Below are 18994 nucleotides of genomic sequence, written 5' to 3'. Positions count from 1 at the left end.
GTTGTGAAGCTTGTGGATTTAAATTTTACTTCAGTTATCTACCTCTGCCCCACATAGCTATGAAGTGGAGGGGAAGGGAAGATACAAAACTATTGTGCTAGAGAAGTTAACGTTATTAGCTACTTTGCCTTCATCTGCATGTCACTTTAAATAACAGTTAAACTTAACTATGGTTTAAAAGGTGAATGAAGTGCCAAACCAAATCATGGCTTAAATTCTAGCAGCAACGAAAGCAAAACACCCATAATTTTAGCAGTGTGTATGAGCACAATACAGTGTCACCTGTAAAGCACTGGCTACAAATTAGTTTCTGGGCCCAATTCAAAGTGCTGATTTTGATCTTTGATGCCTTAAACCATTAAGGACCACAATACCACTTTCCATATGAACCTATCCAAACACTGTGATTATCATCTGAAGCACTGCTGTGTGTGCTTCTGTCATGAGAAATCTGAAGGGTGGCAACACGAGAATGGGCCTTCCCCATTTGTGGAATGCTCTCCATGGGGAGTTTAAGCTGGTGCCTTCATGATACCCCTTTAGGAACCAGGCAGAAATGCTCCTCTTCAACCAGGCCTTTGGATAATTAACATCCTATACCCTTTTGAATGTGTTTTTTTTTTCTTTTGGGAGGGGTGTTATTCTTTTGTTTGCTTTTGTCCTTGTTTTATTATGTATTTCTGTCTTGTACTTTGATGCTGAGAACCACCCTGAGACCTACAGATGAAGGGCAGTGTCTAAAAAAAAGTCCAAGAAACACACACAATTATTAAGGCATCAGTTATTAGACATGTGTAAGGATGCACATCATCTATCTTGACCTGTAGTACAACACATCTCCAAATGCTATAATTAAGAGAAAGCCATATATTGTAAAGCAATATATGTCCATGCATGCATAGCTAAAGGCAGGACTAAGCAACATTTATTTATACCACTGAATAACAGAAGGAAAAACTATGTCCTTCCTTTTTACGAGATCCATTAAACACAAACCATATAATGAAAGAAAGACAAAACATTCAGTTCAGTACTCCCAGCAAGACGTTAGGAAATACATCCTTCCTGTGAGATTCTTTTTTTAAAAAAACCATGATGATATTTAAGAATATTTATCTTCTATCTATCTATCTATATCTGACATATGTACAGTGGTACCTTGGTTTATGAACTTAATCCATTCCGGAAGTCTGTTCTTAAAACAAAGTGTTCTTAAACCAAGGTGTGCTTTCCCATAGCAGTGGGGGACTTTACAAATGGAACACACTCAACATGTTCTGCTTCCAAGGCAAACTTCACAAACCAAAACACCCACTTCCGGGTTTGCAGCATTCTTAATCCAAGTTGTTCATAAACTAAGCTGTTCTTAAACCAAGGTACCACTGTACAAGAATGCAGAAACAGTGGCCAAATGATTTAACGCACCTCAATGTTCATGATGTGCACACTAACTGTCAGTGTGCATTTAAAAAAAAAAAAAGCTATATGGCAAAGTCCAGGTAGGATGTGCACAGGAAAGGAGAGGAGGGAAGTTCTGTCCCATCACCATAAAAAACAAAGATGAAAATCTATAAAAATTTAAAACACATGTAAGTAATGAAATCATGCATCTCAGTAAGCTTGTTGAAACAGAAGACTTTTCAGCAGACATCTAAAACTACACAGTGAGAATGCCTGCTAATGCCAATAGTCAGGGTATTCCAGTGCACAGGTGTTGCCACACTAGTGTAACAACTCGTCACAATGCTGAATGGACAGAATTTTTAATGATATATATTTTATTATATATTTTTTACACAAAAATTGACATTATTCAATTTACTTTCAATATAATAATGTCTTACATTTTCACTTCCCATCCTTACGTCCATGATGTTCCTCTTGTATATTCCTTTATCTGCTGCCGAAACAGCCATTTTATTTCTTTTGCATTATAACTTATATTACAATCATTTATTTATTCTCTTTCCCTTAATGCTGAATGGACATTATCAGTAGATAAAAGTCAGTGAACAGATCAAAGTCATTGAACAGGCACATATATTAAGTGATTCCTATCCTCAGGAATAATTTGGGAGGAGGGGTACTGGCAGGGATTTTAAACGTGGGCTCTGCCTACCTAGTTATTATTGCATACTAAGTCACACCAGTATATATTTTTTCTCTGACTGACAACAGCTCGCCAGCAACTAATTTTTTGCTCTATAGGACACACACACCCCCCCCCAAAAAATGAAGGGGAAATGTGTGTGCGTCCCATGGAGCAAATGAAGGCTTTTGCTGAAGCCTGGAGAGTGAGAGGGGTCGGTGCGCACCGACCCCTCTCACTCTCCAGGCTTCAGGAAGCTATCCGCAAGCCTTCGGAGCGCGACGGGGAGTGCCTGCCGCGCTCCGAAGGCTTGCGGATAGCAGCCTGCTTCCCGAAGCCCGGGGAGCACTTCACAGCGCACCCCAGGCTTCGGGAAGATATCCGCAAGCCTTGGGAGCCCGGCGGGAACTCCCGCTGGGCTCCCAAGGCTTGCGGATAGCAGCCTGCATCCCGAAGCCCAGAGAGCGCAGAGCTGGGCTCTCCAGGCTTCGGGCAACTATCCGCAAGCCTTCTGAGCGCGGCGGGAGTTCCCGCCAGGCTCCCAAGGCTTGTGGATAGCAGCCTGTTCTGGGGGCTGGGGTCGGGGGAAGCTTGGGCTTCCCCCGCCCCAGCCCCGTGCCTAGGGGGGGAAATATTGTTTTTTCTTTACTCCCCCCCCAAAAAAAACCTAGGTACGCCCTATGGGCTGGTGTGCCCTATAGAGCGAAAAATACAGTAACTCAGAGATGATTCCCATCATCTGCTACCAGATCATCTTAAGTGGAAATGTCAGGAATTGAACCTGCCAGCTTCCACACACAAAACATATGATCTGTTGCCCAGTCACTCCCTAAAGCAAAAACAGAGGAAGTTGTAAGGTTGAATCAAATGCACAGACAAATTCAAGGAAAAAACTAGGGGCAGGGATGGGAAACCAGAATACCAGCAAGCAAAATATGTATGAGTTAATGGAAGAACATAAATGAAAGGGTTTTTTTGGACCCAACATAAAGAAGTAGATGGAAGATTATTTGATGTTGTTGTTTAGTCGTTTCCGACTCTTCGCGACCCCATGGAAGATTATAGGAGTTGATTAAAAAGTCACAAAAATCAAAGGTAGCACCCAAGCTATTATAATATGGTATTGTTTTAAAAACAAAACAAAAGAATAGTGTAGATATCTGGGAAGTAAAAGTAGAAACTCAGCCTTATTATGTCAAAGTAAGGAAACATTTAATGTCATTAAAAGAACTGCAGCAGTAAAGTTAGAAATATTTGAAAGAACCATAGGTAAAAGTAAGGGATACATCTGCTTGCTAAGTCCTGATGTTATCTACATAATGTGATACTGAAAACCAAATGAAACAATAATTTTAGCGAAAGTGGAGAAAGGGTGAAATGCACAAAGATGATGACCAAGAACATAATCTAATGGTGACACCAACTGATAAAGAGAAAGAAGATAAAAATCCACTAACAGGAACTTCAAAGAAAGCATTAAGAATTAAACCAAGGAAGGACAGCACTTAAAAAACAAACAAAAGGATGATCAAATAAAGGAATAAAGTGATCAAACATAGAGAAAGCAGTGGAAAACTAAAGGATAACAACAGAACAACAGCCCTATCATTTAGGGAAAAGATTATAATTAGAAATCTTAAGCGGTGAATTTTCAGTGGAACGTAAGCAACAAAAATCGGATCTGTGCATATCTAAGACTAAAGATGTCAGAAACTGAAAACATGCAATTGTTAAAACAAAATCATGACAAACTTAGAAGAAAAATGGGGTCGCTAGAAAAGAATGATCAAGGAATGGTGTCTTAAGAATGAACGTAAATAGTTCACTACAACAATATGATGATTTTTTTGTAATTACAGTAGCTATATGCTGGTTCAAAGACAAATGGCATTGGCCTCTAGTTAGAAAAACAACACTTACACACTGCAGCTGATACACTAACGTGTCACGACACACAGTTCGGAAATCTATGTTCTAAGTGAAAGTGCAACAGGGCTTCCTATATCCCCTGAAAAGGCACTTTTGAGTCAAATGTGATGGAGCACAGTGGGTAGCAGAGGAATGGAGAAATTGGGAGAATTTTGGCTTGTCCTGTCTTGCGCAAGCAGAAGTCTTCTCACTGATGCAAAACGTCTCTGGATCCAATGCCATAATTTTGCAATAGTATCAATTATTACGCCTTCCAGTATCAATTATTATTACAAAATAAAAAAATTCCTTCCAGTAGCACCTTAGAGACCAATTAAGTTTGTTATTGGTATGAGCTTTCGTGTGCATGCACACTTCTTCAGATACCAGGCGAAAGCTCATACCAATAACAAAACTTAGTTGGTCTCTAAGGTGCTACTGGAAGCGTTTTTTTTATTTTGTTTCGACTACAGCAGACCAACACGGCTACCTACCTGTAATTATTAGGCCGTTCTGAAGTAAATAATGCCTATGGTTCAATTAAATATAAAACACTAGTGTTGATACTTAAAGATCTCATTGGAGTTAAAAATATTCCCTAGAAACTGTAATTCCACACAAAATACCTACTGCTCAGCAGAAATGCCACTGTACTGAATTCTTTTATAATAACCAAGAACCACAAAAAAATGGGCACAGCAGCACGGAATAAATCAGAAACAGACCCATATATTCAGTATGAAACAAAGCATCTTCTGTTGAGGAATGTATTTAGAAGAATGACCAAAAGTCAAACTGTAACTTGAAAAGATTCCAGCCCAAGTTCAACATTTAAAACTAACAGATCTGAACTTTTCATGCCAGAAAGTTCTTTTCACTTAAAATTCAAAGTTTATCTGAGAAGGTCTACAAAGCAAAACAAAATCACCAACTGGATTAGCCTATTAAGCCTTAAGATGTCAAAATCTATTTTGTGATTTTGAAAACCAAGGCTTATCAAAAAGCATTGGAAGCATATCATGGAAACACAACTATTGCCTTAGTTGGCAACCATGTCCAAATACCTGTATTTAATCAGACAGCTTCAAAGATATGCAAAGGTCACATCTATGTTTCAAATTAGAAGTCTCAGACTAATATACAATGCCTGGGTTTGAACACAACACTAAACCATGGCTTACCTATACAGTGGTACCTCTGGTTAAGAACTTAATTTGTTCCGGAGGTCTGTTCTTAACCTGAAACTGTTAAGGTACCAATTTAGCTAATGGGGCTTCCCGCTGCTGCCGCACAATTTCTGTTCTCATCCTGAAGTAAAGTTCTTAACCCGAGGTACTACTTCCGGGTTAGCGGAGTCTGTAACCTGAAGTGCTTGTGACCCGAAGTGTTTGTAACCCGAGATACCACTGTACATCAAATCTGTCTTAGTTATGGTTATGGTTGTTTGGGGCCAACAAACCAAGATCTGAAACTATGGTCTGAAGCTGATGTGTGAATCTTGGTTTGCATTGACTGGTTGTTTGGCAGTTGCAAACTGGTTTAACCCTAGCTTGTTGTGATGCTCTCCCCCAGATGCCTGCCTGGCAACAGATATATGAGGGAAGAGCCTGTAGAAAAATAACAGCTAATGCAAGAGATGATTGCTGACACTTTCATAGACTTCCCTGTTCCCCCACCCTAACTCTGTCTGGCAAAGGTAAATTTCCCTTTCTACCTCCTCAGTGATAAGCTGTCCCTCTCCAGCCTAGCTCCACAGCAGCCCTTGCATGGATTATATTTTTTTCTTTAGAGATGATGATAATGATGATGATTACTATTAGTATATCATTTAAATTTATATACTGTCTTTCTTCCAAAGATAGCTTACAACATAAAAATATAAAATGAGAAAACAAAATACAGTGGTACCTTGGTTATCTTAATCCGTTCCATGAGTCTGTTTGACTCCTGAAACCGTTTGAAAACCAAGGCACGGTTTCTGGTTGGCTGCAGGAGCTTCCTGCACTCAATCAGAAGCCACAAAAGCGGCGTCGGACGTTTGGCTTCCAAAATAGGTTTGCAAACCGGAACACTCACTTCTGGGTTTGTTGCGTTCGGGAGCCGATTTGTTTAGGAGCCAAGCTGTTTGACTACCAAGGTACCACTGTACATAACATATCCCATGGATCAGAAGGGCAAAAGCTCGCTTGAGGTGTATATGTTAAAGGCACACATCTGTTCTTAGTCAGCTATACTACCAACAGTTCAACAGACGCCATTGCACCATTTGATCTAAAACCCTCTCCCAACCACAACCACTGTACTCAGGGGTCAGCAAACTTTTTCAGCAGGGGGCCGGTCCACTGTCCCTCAGACCTTGTGGGGGGCCGGACTATATTTTGGAGGGGGGGAAATGAACGAATTCCTATACCCCACAAATAACCCAGAGATGCATTTTAAATAAAAGCACGCTGATTCCCGGGCTGGATTTAGAAGGCGACTGGCCCGGATCCGGCCCCCGGGCTTTAGTTTGCCTACCCATGACTGTACTCATTTCCCACTAAAATTTATTAATTAAATTCTATTTCGGCAGCAATTCATCCACTCTCTTTTCTATTCTAAGGATGCAATTGTCACTAATACCTATGCTTTTACTTCCTCATTGGTACTCATTATTGAAAAAAAACAGCTACAGCAAGGAGGAGTTTTGTTTAGGAGGTTTGGATGGACTGGGTTCCTGTTTTGCTCAGGGACTTGCTAAGAACAAGTGATGATCTCCAAGAAAAACAGCATTCATTTTCTCTCCCCAAACCCTTATTTTTTTGCAGATAGCTAGAGGCAATGGAACTGGTAGTGAGATACCAGTCTTCAGCTGCCCCTTTGGTAAATGCAGGGAAAAGTGGAGTTTGCCATTTATTTTAGGGTATCTACTCCAACAATAGTTGGGTCCATAGACATGAGTGCATACTACACCTGAAATCAATGAAGCACCACAATCGTCATGCTTATAACATGGCAATAAGCACGACATGATTACCAATTAAAAAGACATTCTAAAAATAGTTTTTGGAACTCCCTGATAAATGATAAAATTCTGTTAAGTCTGGTGGTCTGGTAATTATTTAGCAAATCCCAAAAATATTAGCCAAGTAACAATTAAGAATTGATAATTTAAATTACAGTGGTACTTCAGGTTACAGACTCCACTAACCCAGAAATAGTACCTCGGGTTAAGAACTTTGCTTCAGGATGAGAACAGAAATCGCGTGGCGGCAGCAGGAGGCCCCATTAGCTAAAGTGGTACCTTAGGTTTCGGGTTAAGAACGGACCTCCAGAACGAATTAAGTTCTTAACCCGAGGTAACATTGTGTTTGAAAAACCAGATCTTATGTAAACCACTTTATTAATGAGACCAGTATCATGATTTTAGGCAATTTTATTCAAGTATGAGATTACTGTGTTTAAGAAAGAGGGAATCTCTTACTTATGGAAGATATTTCAGGGTTCTCAGAATAGCTAGCCTTAGCAACTGTAACTCGCTTTGCTAAAAACTAAGATGGAAATTAGAGACAAAATGATTTATGTTCCGAAATGAACTTCAGACTTGTCGGTTAGATGAGCTACTCCCTCTCAGAGAGAAATGCAAGGCGTAGGTTACACACCTGCTCTGACAACACTTTTAGCCACAGTGGGCGGAAGTAATATTTGACCTACACCCATATAAGGGTCAGGAGGCCACGATGAGATTAGAAATTGACATCACCATTCAGTTCATTTTCATTTTTTTGTTTTAAATCATTTGAGGATCCCAGAGACAGCTGTGAGTGGCTGCCAAGCAAATTATGAGCAGCTACTGTGGTTTAAAGGGGAAAGATCATGGCAAGCATTGGACAATAAATTCTGTGAACTGACTTCTTTAAAACGCAGCTGAATGCTAGACCTTGATATATGTGGTCCAGTTATTTTTTGCCTTGTTTCTGGGGTAATTAATAAATTCTTGGTTAATACTTTCATTTAATAGGTCAGGGGTAGTCAACATGGAAGTGCTCCAGTGGTGCCCTCACGACTGGTCATGCTGGGTGGGGCTAATGGGAGCTGGCAGTCCTGGAGTCTTAAAGACAGCATGTCCACTATCCCTGTGCTAAGTGATAAGGACAGTAACTTTAACTAAGACATCCTGTGCATCTAAGTATTAAATTAATGTATTTTCATATTACATCTAACTTTCTTAGTCTATTTGAATTTGAATGGTATCATTCTATAAGCATCTGTCTGTAAAACACGATTTGGCTTTTAGAACCATAGGAGAATTATGTATTACATTTTTATCCCATTTTTCCTCCAAGCAGCTCAGCAACTCCTAACCATGCACCACATTTACCTTCACAATAGTTCTGTGAGGTAGGTTAGATATAGAAATTGACCCATGCTCTCACTCCCTGTGAGTTTCATGAGTGAGTGGGATTCTCTCCTGCCCTAAACTGACACACTAACCGAGGGGTCAGCAAACTTTTTCAGCAGGGGGCCGGTCCACTGTCCCTCAGACCTTGTGGGGGGCCGGACTATATTTTGAAAATAAAAATGAACAAATTCCTATGCCCCACAAATAATCCAGAAATGCATTTTAAATAAAAGCACACATTCTACTCATATAAAAACACGCTAATTCCCAGACCATCCGCGGGCCGGATTTAGAAGGCAATTGGGTCGGATCCGCCCCCCGGGCCTTAGTTTGCCTACCCATGCACTAACCGCTACAACACATTTGCTCACATTTATTTATTGGCATCCCTTGAAACTTAGGAAAGTTGTCAAAAATTTAAAGCATTAACACTCCCAAAGCTTGAAATCTGATGTTAAGAGATATTCTGCCTGGAAAGGTCTTGCACAAATATTTCGTCTATGCTGAACATTTCACATGTGCTGCTTTCTGTAACCTGCAGAAGAGCTCTCCCTATGACTCATAATCATGGGACTTCCTATCTTAATTGTTATTTGACATTTTAGACATAATCAGGTTGCTTTGCAATCTGCACTGGTGCCAAAATTCTGTGGCAAAGTAACTCAAATGCTGTTATTAAGCAAACCTGAATTCTGTGTACTGGCTATAATGTGTGTACATTAAGGAAACATGAATCTATTGTGCATAATTTTTCTGCTTCTGCAAGGAGCCACAAACAGCACTGAAACCAATTCCCATAAATGCAAATACTTCTTTGCCTGCAATGTTGGTGAACATGGAGCTGGCTTTGGGCGCTATGATGAAGTATGGTTCTTTGTGATGGGAAAAAGCTGGAGTAAACCTCAGGTTTACACACCTCCTTCCCCTCTCAAATAATGGGTCATGAGGTTGGCTTGTTTCAAACAAACAATGGTTAAGATTACCAGAGTATGTCAGACATGGATGAAACACACAGCTGTAGTTAATCAAAAATGGAAAGCAAATGTGCCCAGTCTCCTCCTCATAGTCACTGCAGAGGAAGGGAGAAGAGGGGGAGCACATAATGCAAAGACTTGATCCTGCAGCACTGAATGACACAATAACTGCAATGTAATTTCTTTCCTTTGAAACTTGGTGCCATTGTATGACTGTGTACCACTACAGAGTTTTTGTATTACGTTTGGGTTTGTTGAAATTGATATCAAATCTATTTCCCAAAAAATAAATAACTGCTGGGTGCAGTTTATTCTCGTTGGTCATGGGGGTGTCTGAACTAGCCTACTGGACATGTACATTCAAGCCTACTTTCACAGCTGTAAAATCAAGACAATTTTTACATTTATTATAGAAGTGGCGATTCTTATGAAGCTGAATCCTGCCACCATAGTGCTATATCATATGCAAGGTACGTATAGTCTGAGATATAACAGAGCATTTGTTCTCCTACCACTCCCTTCTACTTTCTGTAAGTCACTTAGACAGAGTTCATTACTGGCACAGTAACACTTATGAAGTGGAGATCAGAAACAATCTCCCACCATCAAATGGATCATCCATTAAAGTAGAAACCAAGACATAAACTGAGGAAATGGGAGGAGCAGAAGGTAAGTAGTGCTATAATGGAGCAGACAGTAGGCAGATCCACACCGTATGTTTAAAGCACACGCAACACACATTTTAAACACATAGCTTCCCACAAAGAATCCTGGGAACTCTGGCTTGTTATGGGTGCTGGGAACTGTAGCTATGTGCAGGGAAACTACAGTTTCCATGAGTTGAGTCTTTGGGGCAGGTACATGCTTTGAACGTGCATTGGATGTCTTTAATGTATGGTGTGGATCTGCCCAACATTTCTCAATCCAACCCTGCAGGTATTTTTGGAATCACACAGTAATTAAAATTGGTAGCTCACCAACATTTAAATATACCTACCAGATTCCTTCTTGTTTGCCTTTCCACCATCTCTGCTTTTCTTCAAAACGGCTTTTAACATTTTAACACTGTTCTTTTTTTCCTAAAGAAGGGAAACAGAAAGTTCTAAATGACTGTGCATATACACCCAGACACAATGCCAGTGTGTGCAATTTTTGCATGTCACCTTCAAAATGAACTTGTATAACAAAATATTAATTCAAAACATGTTATGGGATCACTTTTACTTTACACAACCATGTTGCATTAGTAAAACCAAACAGTGAAGCTGCAAGGAATGTTTTAATACCAAGTGACTAGGGGTTTACTGTCCTGTTATAAAGAAAAACAGCACACAACATTCTCTACATTCCACATATAATTAAGGTTACGAGGCTAAACCTGGATAAGTTACCATTAGGCACTCTGGCACAAACATGTCTGGTTTTTGACCAGAGTTCAAGAGGAGGGGGAGATAAGCTATACCACCACAGTAGCTACCATAAATTGAAAGAAATCTGATTTGAGACACTGGAAGATTGAAAGAAAATGCTTGTATGTTTTAGAACTCCAGGTGAAAAACAGGACTAAAATGCAGCCTGTATTAGGTAAGGATACTTTAAAAAATATATACTTTAGGGGGGGGAATGATTCCAGATTCTTTTGGAGCTTTAAAGTGAGTACATGCTTTCTTCCCTGTTTGAAATCTTAAGAGCTGCCATTTCCAAGCCTGTGGTATTTTACATAGCTCAACTGAGCCAAGTTCTGCCCATTTTTTCCATGTAGCTTTTGCAAATTTCTTGCCTTGCTCACTTCTTCCCCCTTCAATCCACTTTAGCCTGTCCTCATTTACAACATTTCACTTTTCTTTGGGCAGCAACTATGCCAGGGCTATGAGTGTTCACACTTCTCTAACCTACAGACTTTTAACAAGGTCCTGTCCTAGCTACATGTCCTGTATAAATTCTTCATATCTCTAAGTCTTTACACCTGGGGTGGAGCGAATAGCAACACTATGGTTGCTATTCAAGACATCAAAATAAAGAGTGCTTATCTCCTCTCAGAATGTAGAAAGACATGGGATTTAATGAAAATGTCCAAGCATTTATTAAAACTTTCACTCTTAAGCATGTTTAATAAAATGAGTGCCTTACATTCATGAGTATTCACAAAATCCGTAGTATTGCTGCAAAAAACCAAAAAATGAATGCGCAGGATGGCAAAACTTGCACCTTGGGGATACCATAGTGCAGAGGTAGACAATGTGGTGTTATGCAGAACTTGTGGATCACAACTCCCATCAGCCCCAGTCAACATGGCAATGGTAAAGAATAATGGGATTTGTAGTCCACAATGGCTGCAGGGCACCACGTTGCCACATTGCTTCAGGAAGTTTCTTGTGCTCCCCTAAATTTGGCTTCTTCAGGCAGTATTTGGAACTTCTGGGATTGTCGACATATGGATGAAACTTAGCAATGAACTTTGAGCTCAGGGGCTCCTCCTGTTCCCCTCACTGCATGGACAAGAAGGATGGATAATTCAATGGTAGCCAACCTGGTGCTCTCTAGATGTTTCCATCATCCCTGAACAGAGAGTGTGCTGGCTGAGGCGAATGGAAGATGGAGGCCACAACATCTGGTGGGCACAAAATTTGCAACCATGCCATCGTTACTCAAATAATCAATTTTCTCTGAAGCCAAGATATTAAAAGTGGGTAAAACCAACATGCGGGGAGGCGAGACTGTTTTGCCACAAAGCTGTGCTGCCAGTGTGGTGTAGTGGTTAAGAGCAACAGACTCGTGAACTGGGTTCACTTCCCCGCTCCTCCACATGCAGCTGCTGGGTGACCTTGGGCTAGTCCCACTTCTCTGAAGTCTCTCAGCCTCACTCACCTCACAGTGTTTGTTGTGGGGGAGGAAGGGAAAGGAGATTGTTAGCTGCTTTGAGACTCCTTAGAGTAGTGATAAAGCAGGACATCAAATCCAAACTCTTCTTCTTCTTCATAGGGAAAATATTGGGGGGGGGGGGGTTTGGAAATAATGTCTAGTAAGAAGAAGAGACCTTGACCTTGAATCTCAACTAGGCTGGCATTAGTTATTTACCACAGAAGAATTCCACCCATGTGTTGCCCAGAAAAGCTAGTGAACAAAAGGAGTAGAAAAAGGACATACATTCCATTATGCCTCAGGAGTCACCTATACTTTGGCTAAGTCACACTTCTGATGTTAATACAGGGAAACAATATCCTAACATTACTTGTGCAGCTCAGTGATAACTTTTAAAAATGCATATGCATGTACCCTCTTATGGGTGTTTGCCAACCTTAGTATTCTTAATTAATGTACTTTTTGTCTTACAATTATATGTTTGCAAAACTCATATTATATATATTATAATTCTAAATTACAAGAGAAGACCAAATTGTTCCATGTAGTGCAGTGCATATGTTCTCTGCCCAAAGTAGCAGCAGGCTTCTTTGATGTTTTCAAAGTCCCACAGCTGTGCAAGTACTGTAAGTTCATGAGACAGCTGTGATTTACGTCTCTTACATTCCAGCCAAAACTACTAGAAGCCTTCATTGTTGCTACTTCCTCTTGCAAACACTGCAATCTTAATCCCCATTGTTCTCTTTTCCATGCTCCTGAACAACATTTGAGACTGCATGGTTCTAATTTTAGGGGGAAACCCAAGGCCCTTTTCACAAGACAGCACTTTTAAGGCAGTCTTTGCATTTTCCCACATCTGTAATCTGAATACAACACCTACAACAGCCAAAATGCATATTCTGTGTTTTTGTTTTTTTAAGGATGTCTACCAGGTACAAAAGAACATTTAGCCTGCAATCCTAACCTCATTTACTTGGGAGTCAGTAAGCCTACTGAATTCAACAGGATTTACTTCTGAGCAGATTTGGAAAGGATTATCATGTGCAAAGGCAAAAGCGCCCTAAGTTTTACTTTTGCACTGTGCAATATGAACCCAAGGCAGTACACTGTCCTCCCTCAGAAAAGTAGATTTTGCTCCTAACAATTTCCTTCATCTCTCAAACAGCATTTGCAGGTTTGAGCTGATAGAGACTCCCGCCTCCATTACAAATTTTTCACATGCTTCCAGAGGATTTTTCAGGTATCAGGTGAACTGTACCAGTCCCAGTGTTACTCCCTGCTAGTTCAAATGGCAGACTGGAGATTAGAAGGATCAGTGTGGGTGGCACCATCCAAAACAGCGACTTGTGCAAAAATCCCGGGTAAATCTTCCCAGATGGATTTAGCATTGCATCATGAAAACCAGAAGTGAAAGGGAGCGACCGCAAGCCCTTAATCATCCAAAAGTAAACAAGGGGAAGTTTTGTGCTTTGTGGAAAAATAGCTGGACTGATGACCTTAGAACTGCAAATAATGCAGAAACCTACACAAATTGCAGCCAATTGCCTTGTAAAACATTTTCCTGTTGACTTGCTGGTGTTCAGTTCTAATTTGTTTCAGCCAAAATCTGTAACAATCTGGAACAATATATATATTACCGTATTTTTCGCCCCATAGGACGCACTTTTTCCCCTCCAAAAATGAAGGGGAAATGTGTGTGCGTCCTATGGGGTGAATGCAGGCTCCTTGGTTTCAGCGATAGCAACGCGAAGCCTAGGAAGCCTGCGCTCCAGAGGCTTCGCGTTGCTTTCGCTGAAGCCAGAAGAGTCTGCTCTTTGAGGCTGGCGGTGGGGGAAAGCAGCGCTTGCCCCCATCGCCAGCCCCAGAGGATCAGGGGGCAGCGGGAAGGCGTGCGACGCCTTCCCGCTACTCTCCTACCCGGCTTTGAGGCTGGTGGTGGGGGAAAGCAGTGCGGTGCCCAAGGGGAATTCCGCCACCTCCCGCAAAAGCAGGAAGGTGGTCTTGGAGTAGCGCACAGGCTGCGTGCAGCCTGTCCGCTGCTCCCAGAGCTGTGGGGTGGGGGGGAATCATATTTTTTCCTTGATTTCCCCCCTGAAAACTAGGTGCGTCCTATGGGCCGGTGCACCTTATAGGGTGAAAAATACGGTAGATAGATAGATAGATAGATAGATGATAGATAGATAGATAGATGGTAGAGATGATAGATAGATAGATAGATAGATAGATAGAGATAGATAGAGACTATTAGTATGCAATTGATACAGTCAAAACCACAGGGTCCTGCCAATGAATTACATGGTATACAGAAAAACAAAATTAAAGACTTATGGTTGTTCTTGGGTTATGAAACAGGCTGGAAGAAAAAGGGAAGATTAAAGATGGCCTACAGGTTAGCTTTTAGTCTTCCAATGCTACTGATAGAAAGGAGAGGAGCAACTGCAAAGCATAAAGCAATTAAGAGACTTTATGAACATCCAATAATGAAACTTCCAATATTTATGAAACTTCCAATAATCATATCTGAAAAGAAATGGGATGCCAAGAGGGCATGTCCTAATGTCTGGAAAAATTGAAGCAGGAGGAGCAAACCAACTGGATCTGTAATGATATATCATGTACCGTATCAGCAGCCCTTTAAAATGCACACACAGGATATTATTTCCCATCTTTCCTTTTACTATTAATTTACCACAGGTCCAAAATTATGGGCATGATGGATGTGCTCTATTGGTAGAAAAATCTTTGGCAATAAATAGCATCTCTACAGTAAGGATATTTTGGAACTGAATGGGGCAGTGATTTATAGTTTAGCATGGAAATATTAACTGATCTGCTGTGAGATCAGGACATGTGGTGAATAATTAATTGGTATTCTATGCAGTGTGCACACTTGGAAGGTGACTTTGAAATAGCAGATGACAGCTCAGAACGAAGCACTGAAAAAAGAAGATGCCCAAATAAAGAAAACTTGGAGGGAGAACAAATATATATAGAGAGAGTTTAATATAAACAATAGGATAGCAACACCACCGTTTCAAAATGCATATCATAATATATATTTTCGTGTTTTTTAAAGGAGTGTAAAATTATGCTAGGCAGAAGCTAAAAGTTAAATTAGAAAGCAGGGGTGTACTTATGGGTGCTCTGAACATTTAAAATGGTCTCTCAACCCAAGCCCCTCTTTTCCTCTCCAGGTTTCACTTCTATCGTTCGTTTTCCTGCTGTGAAAAATTATACTCCTGCCAACCCAGTGTGCTGGCTGGGGCTGATGAGAGTTGTAGTTCAACACCATTTGGAGGGGAACAGGTTGGTGAAGACTGCCTTGCAACAGTCCTTGCTGTTAGGAAGAGAACTGTCTCCTTCAGAAATGCCAAACCTTAGAAGTGTTCCAACTAGGGCAAAGCTGCCCTCATTTCAAATAGCTTATATACAGTGGTAAGGTAAAGGTAAAGGTACCCCTGCCCGTACGGGCCAGTCTTGACAGACTCTGGGGTTGTGCGCCCATCTCACTTAAGAGGCCAGGGGCCAGCGCTGTCCGGAGACACTTCCGGGTCACGTGGCCAGCGTGACATCGCTGCTCTGGCCAGAGCCAGAGCCAGAGCCGCACACGGAAACGCCATTTACCTTCCCGCTAGTAAGCGGTCCCTATTTATCTACTTGCACCCGAGGGTGCTTTCGAACTGCTAGGTTGGCAGGCGCTGGGACCGAACGACGGGAGCGCACCCCGCCGCAGGGATTCGAACCGCCGACCTTTTGATCGGTAAGCCCTAGGCGCTGAGGCTTTTACCCACAGCGCCACCTGCGTCCCATATACAGTGGTACCTCGGGTTAAGTACTTAATTCGTTCTGGAAGTCCGTACTTAACCTGAAACTGTTCTTAACCTGAAGCACCACTTTAGCTAATGGGGCCTCCTGCTGCCGCCGCGCCGCCAGAGCACGATTTCTGTTCTTATCCTGAAGCAAAATTCTTAACCTGAAGCACTATTTCTAGGTTAGCGGAGTGTGTAACCTGAAGCATATGTAACCTGAAGCGTATGTAACCCGAGGTACCACTGTACTCCAAATTCTTAGTACAGTGGAACCTCGATTGTTGAACGTTTCGGAAGTCAAACGGTCTTCCGGAAAGGATTACGTTCGACAACCAAGGTTCCACTGTACCAAACTATTCCCCCACCATCATCACTCACTACCACCACTGAAGGTTTCCTCTCCCCCCCCCCATTGCTAACTGCTCCCCAGAGATTAACTATATTAATAGTATGTTTTGTATATTTTACTGCTATATCTACAGGCTTAGACTTTTTCTTGAATAAGTAAGTGTCCTTAACACCACAAAAAAGAACTGTATTTCCCCAAACTCCTTTGCACTCTCACTCAGTTTGAAACAATTTCTCCTACTGAGATATCCTTGGCACTTCAATCTCATGCTTCAGTTCTCAAACAGCAGCAATCACAAGCAACCTTATCACCAAATATAAGCAGGGACCAGAGACATGCTGCATCCACCAGCCGATGAGCCACGGTTGTGCTAGCTGCGGATATATCAGGCATACACCACAAAAGGAGGAAGTCCCTCAAAGCATTTCACAACATTGGCCATTGCAAGTTACCTTATGAGGGGTCCCCTCTTTTCCCTCCAGGCCTTGGTTTTACCTAGTTGTGGTTCAACTTGACATCCAAATAGGCAAACTATGATTAGGACTTCTAGAAAATGGCACTGACCATAGTTTGTCTATCTGAATTGCTGTGGCAAATAAAAAGGAACCAACACGAGAGGGGAAGATGGGAATACAAGCTCATGGTACATTCTTGAGCCTCCAAACCATTATTTGGAGGATTAAGTTCCTATCACCTGAATTAGGCCTATATGTACTTCACCTATTGCCAAAGGCTCCATAGTTAACTCCAAAAGGGGATAATGAGGGCAAGCATAGTTACAAGTGCGCTTATATTAGCAACCAGTTTTTATCTCTCTTGATCAAAATAGGGACTTCTGCAAGTTATCTGTGTAAAATCGCGGGACTATGCTGTCACAAAGGAAGATGGAGACAAAGGCATTCATCTTTAATCATATTACCCCCATACATATATACAGCATTACAATATTTCCAATTTACATGTGTGCACGCACACCGTCACTGCAAAGAAGTATCAGAAAAAGAATGCTTTTGAATAGAAAATTAACACAGAGAGAAAGGAGAGGCTCTTCTGCTCATTCGTATATATATACTTCTTCAGAGAGTCTTGTCTATAGGTGTTTTAGCAAATCTATAAATGTTTATAATTGATCAAATAAGGTGGCAGTCTCTCTCAAGTTGGCTTTTTAAAATAAACGCCCAACCATCATTGCAGCTCTATTTTATTAAAAATAATAATAAGGAAAACTCGCTAGATAAACTGCTGGGTTAAGAGTAGGTCTCTATCTGTCGCCAGATCAAACCGCTTATTGGATGCCTGCCTAGATATCACTTATCACTTGGCAAACCAGACTGGGTTTAGCAGATTTAAGACTATATTCTACCACTGACAAACTGATTGATCAATGTTTCCCATTTGAACATGCATGTGTGGATATGTGGGGAGTAAAGGGAAGTCCTCACTCTATCCAATCCCCTTTTCCAGTCCTATGTATGCTAGTGCAAAATGCAAAGTGGGTATACGTATGTATCTTTACAGGCCAGTGTTTGTGCATGCCTATGTGTGGGTGTGTGCATACATCTTGTCCGTGTGTGTGTGTGTGTGTGAGAGAGAGAGAGAGAGAGAGGGAGAGAGGGAGAGAGAGAGAGAAATGGGAGACTGCAGGCCCACCCCCCTCAATGTGCTCTTTTTCAATAGACAAGCATAAAAGAATTAAGGAGGCTGGGCAGTAGCAGATTTGGAAAACCTTTCCCTTCCTATACCCTTTGGACAATTGCAATTTTTAATATTGTAATGTCCTCTCTTGTATCCCTATTTGCTCCAGCCCTTTGAAATTCAACAGCAGCAATATTTCGGGCAAAGGAGTGACCATTATATTTTATTCATGTTCTCAAAAGAACTGGGGCTGCCACTGGCCTCTTTTCACATTGCCTTTATCAAGAGAAAACTGGCAACAGGCCAAAACAGCAGTTAAACATTAAACATTCATACTATCCCCAGAAAAGCAGCAGTTTTACACTCCACTGGGAGAAACAGAGGGGGAAAGTAAAAAAGCAAAAACAAAACCCTGCTTTTTTCTTTCTTTCTTTTTAAAGTCTGCACCCCCTACAAGACAGCTGTCTTGAGGCTTATCAAACCATTTTTTAAAAAAACAAAAACAAAACCCCAAATAGGGAAAGTCTAGTGAAGCCCTGGGAAAGTATACAATAACAAAGAGGGAGCATCCATAAAACTGTGTTACATACTTCTGAAATCCTCCTTACTCTGCGCCACACATGTTGCCTTTTCAAACAACTGGCCAAATACTCCTTTGGCAGAACTTTTCTACCCCATCTGGGCATCTCCTGCATCTTTCTCTGCAGCAGCCAGTCATGGCATCTACCCTCCCCATTACACTGTGACTCCAGCTGAACATCATCTGCCAATGAATGGTCTTTAATTAAAATCAGAATGATGCTTCATCAGGGTAATGATGAGAACCTACATTTTTTTAAAGTCTGGTGGCTGCTGGGGGGGGGGGCAAGTTGGAAACCAGCCCCTTTACAAAATAAGAAAGCACATAATCAGTACTCCCAGAGCTATTTCTCTAGACAAAGAGGTTCCAGAATTCACCATGAACACCTGAGAGGTTCCAGAACCCAC

At 41.3% G+C, this 18994-nt stretch overlaps 1 protein-coding gene across 3 annotated transcripts in view; it reads right to left on the bottom strand.

The window, feature by feature from the left end:
• The window catches only part of TANC1 (tetratricopeptide repeat, ankyrin repeat and coiled-coil containing 1), a 137025-nt gene that overhangs the window by 73899 nt on the left and 44132 nt on the right, over positions 1 to 18994 (bottom strand). For all 3 annotated transcript variants that reach the window (XM_079975738.1, XM_079975737.1, XM_079975739.1), the window contains one exon: positions 10350 to 10431. In XM_079975738.1, coding sequence (XP_079831864.1) covers positions 10350 to 10410 — 61 coding nt within the window. In that variant the 5' untranslated portion in view covers positions 10411 to 10431. Of the gene's footprint in view, positions 1 to 10349; positions 10432 to 18994 lie in introns of those variants that run through there.

This window comes from Podarcis cretensis (genome assembly GCF_951804945.1).
Source record: "Podarcis cretensis genome assembly, chromosome: 1".
NCBI lineage: Eukaryota > Metazoa > Chordata > Lepidosauria > Squamata > Lacertidae > Podarcis > Podarcis cretensis.
The sequence above is the reverse complement of the archived record's forward strand: the minus strand, read 5'-3'. Positions and strand labels throughout refer to the sequence as shown.